This window comes from Cicer arietinum, chromosome 6, assembly GCF_000331145.2.
Source record: "Cicer arietinum cultivar CDC Frontier isolate Library 1 chromosome 6, Cicar.CDCFrontier_v2.0, whole genome shotgun sequence".
NCBI classification, from domain to species: Eukaryota; Viridiplantae; Streptophyta; class Magnoliopsida; order Fabales; family Fabaceae; genus Cicer; species Cicer arietinum.
Genome location: NC_021165.2, coordinates 21847923 through 21859421, shown reverse-complemented (window position 1 = coordinate 21859421; position 11499 = coordinate 21847923). Strand labels below are relative to the sequence as shown.

Here is an 11499-nt window from a genome sequence, read left to right as displayed (position 1 = left end):
CAGGAATGTCTGGCCTGTAAGGCAACGTCTGAGGAACACCATGTCCTAGAGAAGAGAACAATGAGATTTATTTGATCCATAATCCATAAAACTGGTTTCAAAGCAAATAATTACAAATAAATTACTGATTTTTTTTTAGAAAAAGTCACCTGATACTGAAGCACTAGGTAGATTGCTTGAAATTGCTCGCTGAAAACCTCCATTGCTTAATGGTGGCCTTTCAAGTGGTGGTCGGAAACCTTCATCACCATTATAAAAATATATATATTTATGAACGACATTGAGATTGCTCTTACAAACAACACAAAATACCAATAACATCAGTGTAACTAAAGAGCTTTTACTGTCACCGGCAACAAAAAATAGTTAAATAGTAAAAAATTTATAAAAGTAGAAGGAAAAGAATCTCCACAAGCTGGAAATTAACTTCAGGAATGATATATACACAATAAATAGTAAGGACAAGCAATATTTTAATTTAATATAATGAACATTTGGAATGGCAAGGCAAACAGATTCACATACCTTCTTGCCCAAAGGGAGGACCAGGGCATGAAGGATTTACACCTCTCCATACACCATTTTGATGTTGATTGTTTGTCGATGATATTCTCCATTGCTCATCAGCAACGAATTGCCTCAGGCCATCTGGAAGAGATGGTAAAGGAAAGGGAGGATGGAAAGCATGAGGAAGGTGTTGCTGAACTGTGTGATTTGGATATGAGAACTGATTTGATGGATTTTGGGGCGGGGCAGGATGTGCAAGTCTTTGAGCATAAGGGGTGTTACCCTGCTGAAATTGATGGTTAGGTTGATGAACTTGGGCATTTAAATACACATCATTTTGTCCATATTCTAATTGTCTTGAAGAGTTAAAACCAGAAGGCTCCTGGGAGCTGCAGCCTGAAGCCAGGGCAAAAACAGATGGCTGTGGAAATAGTTCATTCTTGACAACTGCATTACTGTGACCTCCAGAAAAAGAACTACCAGCCATTTGAACTATTTGGTTACCCTGCATAGAGGTCGGCAATTATCCATAAGAGAAATCAAATAAATCCATAACAAACAGGAGATATCAAAAGCAAAACTTTCTTACACTATTTGCGCCACTAAAGTCATGAGGTAAGTTCTGCTGATACGCCAATTTCGGGGATGACTGATATGATGACTGAGGTGGCATTAATGACTGGGAGACATGTGAAGGCCGAGCTAGTCCAGATGATTGAGGAACCAATGACACTGACGGGGCGGAGGATGATAAAGGAAGAGGTGGAGGTTGCAATATTGTAGGTGGTGGGGGTGGAGGAGGAGATGGAGATGATGGAGGAGGAGGGGGAGGAGGTGAAGAAGGTAAAGGTGGGAGTGGAGGAGGTGAATCAAGAGGTAATGGAGGGGAACCCTCCGGTGTAGCCAATATTTCTTCTGATATAATTGAAATTGGATTTGAATTCTTATTTGAGCTCTGAAGAAGCATATCAGTTTCGTCAGAACTGTTCAAAAATACAGGTCTGTCATCCTTTGGGTGACCTGAAACATCTTCCATTTCTAGTTCACCATCCACATCCTCCAAGATACAATGGCGCTTGTCATTTGGGGTCACAGTATAAGTTTCTGATCCTCCAAACTTGGGTGATGGATCTGCTGGAGACGTACCATATGGATCCGTACATGAATTGATTTGTAAATCTTCTTCATCTTCATCTTCATCGAACGCATGGCAAGATATAAAGCCAGGTAGCTGAAATGTAGCATTACTGATAGACAACACCCATGAATATAACAAGAATCAGAAATCCAAATTACTTTTTGAAACGAATAAAATGGTAATAGAATAAAAAACAAAGAAAAAGGCCAATGCAAACCAAGTAAAAATCTACAAATGCAAACCAGCACTGAATTCGAAAAAAAAAATATCCTAACACTAGCTTACATGATTATCTCACATTTAATAACAAAAAGGCCAATGCAATCAATATAGGAATCTGATAAGTATCCAACCACTTGGAGAACTCTCCCTTAAAAGTTAGCTATGAATGGAAAAGAGCCAAATCACTTAAATACTCCACCCGAGCATCCCACACTAGTCTATGTGGAACTTGGGCACCCCATAACCCTAGTCCCCCTATAACTTAAATACTCCACCGAACATCCCATACTACTCTATGTGGGACTTGGGCACCTCATAACCCAAGTCCCTATAACTTAAATACTCCACCGAGCATCCCATACTACTCTATGTGGGACTTGGGCACCCCATAACCCAAGTTCCTATCACAGCACTGCCCCTGAAGGCTAACGTCTCGGCAGCTGCACTTTACGACGCTTTGCTCAGCCTTTCCAGTCAGCCCCTTTGTAGCCCTTTCTGAGCCACTGACAATCAAACTGTGATATCAATTGATAAGTATTCAAGCACTTAGGGAACTTTCACTTAAAAGCTTGCTATCAAGGGGAAGAAGAACCAGGTCACCTAAATACTTCACCGAGCATCTCATTCTACTCGATGTGGGACTAGGGCACCAAGAAAACCCCAAGTCCCTATCAGAATCTTACTTTCTATTGTTCTCCATCAAATGCCAATATTTCAATATTCAAAACCAACTCAATGGCAAAGCATGCCATATCTGTTTTCCAGAAGATTGGTAATGCAAGAATACATAAATCGAACCCATTATTAGGATACTTAAACTTTGTCCAATCAGAATTTTTGTGTGGTCTGGTTTTATAACCTTGTGTAACCTACAAGTTTAAGTTTCTTACTCTCAATTCTCAATTTTTTTATATAAAATTCAAACACAATTTATAGAAAAATGCATGACAATGGAACAAGCGCAAAACGAACTTTTAAACAACTAATTATGATACGAAATCAGCTCAAATTTATGTATACTTATGGTACTAGTTTTAACTTAACAATTTCTTAACTGAACTCAAATTCTTCAATTACTTATTGCTAAACTCTCCTCAAATTGTACAAGACTTTTAACAAAAAGAATTGACCTATTTCTTTTTGCATTTCGGGTATTTTCAAATTCCTGCATCTTATCACGAAATATCTTATTTATGTTTTTCGCTCTGTCAAAGCTCATTTGTGGTTGTTTTTGCTGCGTCATTTAAGGATTCAAAAACTACCATTTCTCTTGGGTTTTAGAATTTTAGTATGAATAAACTAATTGTACAAATATGCCCAGGAAAAACCTATTATAAATGAAAAAGAAAACGAATCTGTGGCAAAAACTCGATCTAAAAAATGGACGGAACAGATAGCAGACCTTCCATACTCATCAACAAGCATGCCTTCCATTTCTCTAATTGGGTCGTCCACGGATCGCTCAGCACGAGATGGACGCCGGAAGTTAAAGCTAACAGTGATATCATCATTCGAAACCCCAATTTCATCCATGTAACGGCGAATAATGGACTCAGGCAAAATTTTCCTCTCAAGCCACAGCCTCAAAACCTGCAATCCACCCAAAATAAAAAATGGCATCCACTTAATGTATATTCATTATGAAAAGTCTACGAAAAAACATTTATTCAAACTTTCAAACAAAATCTCATTTCACTAAATAATGAGGCATAGACTGTAGTCAAAGTCAAGTAATTGACATTCATACAACATAATCAGGAAAACGGCCATGAGGTTGTTTGCGATGCTGGATGAATTCAATGTTTGCGCAATAACACCCCCCCGACATTGATGTTATTTGCATTACAATTCAGAAAAGTAGCCCATTTATTTCTAAATTGTGAGGACTGAGTAGCTAATTTCCCTTGAAATAAGTTGTTTGAAGTGCTGCATGAATCTAGTGTTAGCCCCTTGATTTTGAAGCAGTATGTCCTTGTTTGTTCTAAATATTTTGAAGAAAATATAAGTAGCAAATTTAGTGGTGATGGATGGTTATTACACTATAGGCATAGTGTATTTGATTGGTGTGAAACACCAACATCTTGTACAGCCTCTCTCTGGGGCTCTTGTGCATGCTTCAATCCAGGCAGTTTCCTCCACTAATATGCCAAGAAACTAACTGGCTAGCTTTGTTGCATTATTAGTATTTTTTTTCGTTCTAGTTCTTTTCTTTTTAGGATTTTAAGATTTGGATGCATTCTAATCCCCCGCCTACTTCTACTCTGCTCCTTTCCCCTACCTAATACAATTCCTTTTGTTGTTACTAAATAAAAACAAACAAGCTGACCTTGTGACATTGACGACGATTTTCACGGGCACTAGCTCCAGGGGGAGCAGCAGCACCAAGAAGACGTGGCAGTGCTGCTTGAACTGTAGGGATGTAAGAAGCTCCAGCAATACCTAAAGATGTCCTTCAATTAGTGAGACAGATGCCACATTGAAAAAAGTATCTAAAGTTATAATTTTAAGCAGGGAAGAGAAGTGGAAACAAAAACACCAATAATAATTACTAATAGCAGAGCATTATCTAATTTATTCACCCACCTTTTTGATTATGTGAGCACTGGGTGATAGAATCAACAAGAAAAAACAAATCCACTTTGCGATGAAAACTAGTTTCATTTTCCAACTTCCTGATGAGAAGTTCAACAACCTGAACATAAGGACTTAGAAGTAAGTCCAGCATAGATACAGTGACCATCAAATTAACATAACCACCAAAATTAGTAGCAAAAGTATCACATCTTAGAATCAGTAATCACATTCCAATTAATGATTTCTAACTAAATTAAAAGCAAATAAAAGCTGCTTATGATATACGCAAGAAATTAATAAAAAAAGCACACAAGTAAACTAATAGTAGAAGTATACAACTTTATTGCAACTTCATCCTCTCTACTATTAGAAGTAAACTAATAGTAGAAGTATACATCACATTAGTAATTATAAATTTAAATTCCTTTTTATTGCAACTTCATCCCCTCTAATAATTCATATAGCTTTGCCAAGAAAAGTGGAGGGTATGGGATCATCGTTTATAACTAGCAGTAATACGATGGAGCTGACCTCGTTGGCAATGCCGTACTTAGCACAATCTATGGCAAGACGAGTTGCGCGCCCAATACTTTCCTTGGTCCTCGACAAAGTTTCGATCATTCCTTCAAATGCGTCACGAGCAACAGCAGCCTCTGTACCACCACTGAGTGAGCCTCCAGGACCCCTTTGCACAGAACCCGTTCTTCTCTCCTCAATTTCATCAGCATCAAGCTGATTTTGAGATGCAGAGTGGTATTCATTAGTTGGAGGGGAAGCCGATGTTGCGTGCTCATAAACTCCCTGCACATCTGTCTGTATGATGTTACTTGAGACAGACAGAAATGGCTGAACAGTGGAAGGGCTAGGAGTCCCCCCCTGAACATTGTGAATACCAGAAAGAAGATATTGGGAATGAGATTGTTTCCATTTTGCCTGGGCAGCAGCAATAAGATGCTTCATAGTTTTAGCTGTTTCTGGAGTCCCTGAACCAGTATATAAATTACTTCTTTCTTCCACACCCTCTTCCAATCTATAACAATATAAACAAAATAAGAAGGGAAAAGGATCAGCATATAACACCAAACAAAATGAGAGGAGTAAAAAGCATATGTACCTATCAACATGTAGTGCATCAGGCTCCTTAGAACCTACTACTGAAACAGCAACTTCAGCTGCTTGAGGCAATGTCTTTGTAGTATTCTTAGAAATTTCAGCTGAAGATGTCAGCTTCTTCTTATGGGCGGAAACTTGGTTCTGAGAAGAGTTGAGGTTATGTAATGATTTGGAAGACCCATTATCAGCCTTCTTGTGAATAGTAGCATTGCTGGAAGCTTTAAGCAAAGGTTTGGAAGATTTACTCCGCTCAGCATTAGACTTTGTTGTCGCAGGAACTGGCTGAGGTGATTTTACTGGGGAGGCAGAGCTTACTTTTGCCACCTTAGAGGGAAACTGCTTTAAATCTAACTTATCATTACTATGAGGAACATGCACCGGAATGACTTCATCAGCTTTCTCTTTTTCAGGCAGTTTCATTGAGGATGGATCATTATGAAATAGAGAAGGTGAATCTTTCAAAAGAGTATCCTCAAGTTCACTAGAATTTATGTGAGTCAGCTGAGCAGCATCAGATTTCTCAGAATGTGCATTATTGCCCTTCTTGACCTCTGAAGCAAAAGGTGACTTCGTATTTTTTGCAGCTCCTCCATGAACAGGAGTTTTAGGTACATCATCATCATCTTCATAAAGGCAAACAGCTCTACGTTTCTTCTGTACTTGTTTTGCTGTAGCATTCTTCGTATCATCTTTCGGTTTAAGAATACTCCATTCTTTTTTTTCATCAGGAGCAATTCTATCAGAATCAGGCATAGTTTTCTGAACTTGGCTATGTTGTTTGGTCATAGGTAGCAACTCGCGGACAGAGTCATCAGAACCTACAACACAAATTTGACCCCTTGATGGCAAGCTTTTTTCTGTTTTCGAATTTGATGTGGACCTTTTCACATCTTTTTGGATGTGGCCTGAAGTTAAATCATCTTTAGCATCCATGCGTTTCAACTTCTTTGTAGCATGGAAGGATTCATTTGCCCCCACATTATGCTTTGCATGTACTTGGTTCTTCTTTCCCATAACTGAATTTTTGCCATCAGCCTCCTCAGCATTCAACATGATCTCTTGTAATTCATTTTTTACCTCAAGACTTGCTTTTTTTGAAATCAAGTTCTTGTTTTTTTCTCCAGTATTACCATTCAAGTCTGGTTTAAGAGTGTCTGGAGAATCTGTTTTAACAGCAGGTGCATCTTTACCTTTCCTTCCAGTTTTATTAAATGTCTCCCCAGACCTTGAAAGATCAACACTTCCAGTAGAACTTCCCACCTTCAAAAGTGTTCCAGTAGATGATCCACCAATTTTATTTATATCATCTGTAGCTTCACTTCTTCTCTTTGAGCCAGTAATAAGCTTCCTTGGCTTACTCCCATTTGTTAAAACGCTATTTCCATTATCATGTTGACCAAAATCATGAACATTACTTGCACCTTTAAGAGTAGATTTGCTAGAATTCTTCTTTATCTCTGAACCAGTGGATAATTTACCTTTGACCAAAGGTGATGAAACAGAAGAACTTTCATTTGGACGGCCTGATTCAGTGAGCTTTTCATCTAGGCTACCCCTCTCTCTGGTTTTCTGCTTACAGTTCTCCAAATTGGAACCAATATTACTCACATGGATGTTATCCTTTTCTTCACTTGACGTCACAGCATCAAAGGTATCCTTTGGATTACCCACTGCCTCATCAACAGGAGGAGCTTCTGAACCAATTCGAGAATCATCTGTGTCGTCACCACTAGCCTTTTGTTTCTCATTCTCATCAAAAGCTGCACATATTTCCTTCACAGCTTGGGCAAAGTATTTTGTCTTGCCTTGAAGCCGAGAAGACAACTTATTTTTATACTCACTTGTAAATACCTGAATATCTGGGGCTGCAACAAAAGCTCTGCAAAGGAAAAGAAAATAGCATAGGTGCAATGGTATGGAGACAAAAATGCAGGACAGTTAATCTAATGAAAAATAATAACCATGAAGGATACAGAGCAGAAATCACAAGAGCAATCACCAAATCAGATTACCTTGGCATTTGGATGGAGGTCAACACACTTTTACCCTTCAAATTAACCAGAATTTACTTAATATGACTTTAATCATGGTTATCAACTCACGATAAAAATTTATTTGGAGAGATGTTTCAGGATCCTAATTTTATGCATTATCAGATTGTGAGTAACATATTGAGCTACAAAATCTTGAGACCTTTTTCTTGAAGCAATATCATTAAAGATGTACTAGAGCAGAACATAAGACATCCTCGCAGAACAAGCAAAGACAAGAAAAATAATCCATTAAGAGATATACATTAGCTTGAAGATCTTTTGGAGGCCTTTGCAAGAAAGATCCAATCTCAAAACGTTCAGTTTTCAATAAAAAGTTTCACAGACCCAGATTACTTTTCTATCATTAACTAACTTTCTATTAGGTCATTGCTAATAAAAAAGTATTATTGGCATATTTCAGTATAACATACCAAATTAACCCTTTAATTTGCTATTTTTATTTTAGGATGTTTCAAATTTAAATGCTGCCAGCATTCAATGAACAGGGAATGTAGTTGAGGAATATCCAACACCTCCGTTCCATAAAACTTAGTACAAGGAAAAGAAAGGGATTAGATCCTGAGTAATAAACACCACAACAAGTAATATGACTAATTTACTTAACCTCTAAACTCAAATTAGTAATAAACTGTTTAAGCCTTGTTCCAACAATCAAATCATCTCCATGTCACCACCCACATAGATCATAACAAAATATTCTCACACGTAACACAGAGGAGCATATTTTGACACAACAACATTAAGTGTCACTCTCTTTCTGTTAAGCCCTATAATCATTAAACTTAATTTATTTACAGATATTGGTCCCATTTGTTTGTGATTTTCTTGAAGAAAAAGTTCTTTTGAATTGAAAAGACGTGTTTTAAATAACTATAAGCAAAATTCTAAAAGGGAAGTTAGTCTTTGGCACAGTATAAGAGCCTCAAAGACTCAGTGATTAGGAATTACATCCTTACCAATCCCACTTTTAATAGTTGACTTTCAGCATAATTTAAAATAATGGGTATCCGTGCTTTAATCCTATAGGGGCCTTGTTTAGAGGGTTTTCTTATAACTATAAAACCATTTTTGGGTCTTCACATGACAATTAGACTTTTTATATAAGTTGATGAGGTACTCGATAAATTGCAGAGTCAGAATTATAAGTACATGCAAATGACCTACAAGTAATTCATGTAAATGACTCTGTATTGACCTACAAGTACATGCAGATATAGAATCCAGAATTATATAATTATATAATAAAACTCAATTGGAAGTTTGTTATTTCAGTTTCAACATTTACATTGTACTCTTAACTTTTTATCATCAGTGTCAAATAAAACTATCCCGCAACAACAAAAGGCCAAAGACTCTCAATCTCAACACAGAAGGCCACTCAAAAAACAGTGAGTTAACAGGTACTAGGGCATTATTTCCAAACTCCTACATATGTCAACAGTACAACTTTTCAACATCCAAACTACATAATCGGCTAAAACATAAGTTTTGTTATCCTCTCCACTAATTCACACAACAGTCCATATTTTTCATCACTAATTATAAAAGGCACACATCCCCATGATTCACCAGTAACTTCTTAGCAACATGTTAGTTACAAGAAAAATCAGGTGAGAGAAGCTTACATCTCTTTGGTGCCAAAAAATTGAACAAAATATTTCTTTGGATCAGGGGCTTTCTCCCAATCTTCAGGGTTACTTATCTGAAAGCAAAGAATGAACAAAATCAGTATCCATTCCTCAGTACCTATAACTAAAAGCTCAATCAACCACCAACCCTTAAATCTACAACTCAACAGAATACACAAAAATCATACATATACAAAAACGAAAAAATTAAAACCCCTAATCCAAACAATTTCACAAATTCAGAGAAATAAAAGGACCACAATTCAAAATCCAAGTAGCAGCACCAATAATAACTTCATAATAAGGAATCAACTATGTGAAACAAAGATTTACATCCCAAAGCACACGTATTCACAACCAAATCATGAAGAAAAATCTAGAAACAACAGCGAAGAGTTCGATGAAAATAGTAGCGCACCTTGGCAGGCCAAGCAGGGAAGCCCTTGACCTTAGCGAGGACAAGATCGCCTAAACGCAAGTGTCCGTTCGCCTTGGCCTTGTTCGCTCCGCGTCGACGCGCGGGAGGCATGACTAGGAGAACGACGTCGTGGGAGAACAGCTGAAAGGGAATGGAACGATCGGAAAACCCTAGGAAAATCCCGCGGAGGCGCCGCGGGGATATTGAGAAGGATTCAGCGGCGGAGGATAGAGGGATTGGGGGAATTGGGGAGAGAACATAAGAAGATTTTTTGTGAGAATGGCTTATTGGGTTTGCGTTTTGCGTTTGCGTTTGCGTTTGCGTTTGCCCAGAAAGAGGGTGGTTAGGGATGGGACCTGAAGGGAATTTTGTGATCTTTTTTTTTTTTCTTGTTGGTTTCCAGCAATCATTTGCAAATCCAAAATTAAAGCATTTGTATCAAAAGTAAATTAAAGTAGTTTATTTAACCAATCAAGTCATTACGAAAAATGTCAATTCTAATTTTTTTATTTTTATTAAATATATTATCTATTCCTTCAATAAGAATTAAATATTATCTACATTTATGGAAAATAAATAATTTCTATTAAAATTATATATATAACCATGATTTAGCTAAAAAATTTAGTTCAGTCAAAAATAACTAAAAACTTTAGTTCATTTAAATTTTTCTGTTACCTTTGAATTATAAATGTCTTTTATATTTACTGTATTATTCAAATTTTAGTATTAGACATGGATTGATATACAAATGAGAGTGTTTGAATTTCAGTTGAAAATGGAGAAAAAATTTATAACCATTGAGAGTAAAAACAAGTTTTACACTATCATATAATTACAATTATGTGTTCTGCCAAATCATTTAATTTATTTCACTTGAATATTATGACATGATAAAATAAATAATTTCTAGTTATCAATGTAAAAGAGTTTTATATTGATGGTATATATTCATTGCACTCTTGAAAATATTAAATAAATGTGCTAATACTTGTAAACTAAAAGTATAAAAAAATAATCAGAAATCAAAATGTGTTTTTTAAAACTATAGTTTTGAAAAGATATTTAATTTATTTAAAATTAATTCGTTAGAGAAAAATATAAATTAAGTTCTTTTAAAAGTTTCGAAATTATATCTAATGCTGACTAATAAATTGAATATCAACTAAATAAACTAAAATGATTGTTTAATTGAAGTATAACAAATTCAAGAAATTAATATTAATTGTAGGTTTAAATATAGCTATAACAACTCAAATGACATGGTTCAAATCAAATAAATATTAAAGGCGAGAGGGGATTCATTCAGATTATGTGAGTTATTATAGTATATGTTTTGAAACACGTTACAATAGTCTTTAACCCATCTCTAGGACAATTTAATCATTATTTATCAAAAACAGAAATTAGAGAGGTGGAGAAACTCAAGTTCATCATGTGGTAACAAACCTGGTCTAGAAAATACAAATAATTAAGTTTGTTAAAAGTATATTAACCAATTATCTTATCAAATTGTAATTGTAAGTATTTTACGTTTATAAATTTTGCTAATAATAATGGATGTTTTGACATTAAATTAGTGAATAATATACTTTTAAATTATAATAATGGGTGTCTTGACTATTATTCACTAGTTTAATGACGTTAAATTGTCTTTAGTGACATATTGAACTCTTGTGTGAGAATTGATTCTTTTTTTATATATTCTATAAGAATTGATTCCTATATATTTCAAAACTAATTATCCACATTAACCTAGTTTAACGTGGGACAAAACTAATTATCCACATTAACATAATTTAACGTGGGACAATTACAAACACGTTGTGCTGTGGCTCGCTAAAA

At 35.8% G+C, this 11499-nt stretch overlaps 1 protein-coding gene across 2 annotated transcripts in view; it reads right to left on the bottom strand.

Moving 5' to 3' along the window:
* The window catches only part of LOC101503645 (ENHANCER OF AG-4 protein 2), a 13880-nt gene extending 3828 nt beyond the window's left edge, over positions 1-10052 (bottom strand). The window contains exons 1-11 of one of the 2 annotated variants that reach the window (XM_004505749.4): positions 9655-10052; positions 9234-9310; positions 5556-7433; positions 4973-5471; positions 4451-4559; positions 4194-4306; positions 3270-3457; positions 1097-1754; positions 526-1012; positions 150-239; positions 1-45 (exon numbers count right to left, since the gene is read on the bottom strand). The exon at positions 1-45 is cut by the window's left edge and continues 43 nt beyond it. In XM_004505749.4, coding sequence (XP_004505806.2) covers positions 1-45; positions 150-239; positions 526-1012; positions 1097-1754; positions 3270-3457; positions 4194-4306; positions 4451-4559; positions 4973-5471; positions 5556-7433; positions 9234-9310; positions 9655-9765 — 4255 coding nt within the window. In that variant the 5' untranslated portion in view covers positions 9766-10052. Of the gene's footprint in view, positions 46-149; positions 240-525; positions 1013-1096; positions 1755-3269; positions 3458-4193; positions 4307-4450; positions 4560-4972; positions 5472-5555; positions 7434-7566; positions 7602-9233; positions 9313-9654 lie in introns of those variants that run through there. The other variant, XM_073369716.1, reaches the window with a different exon arrangement.
* Between the last annotated feature and the right edge of the window lie 1447 nt (positions 10053-11499).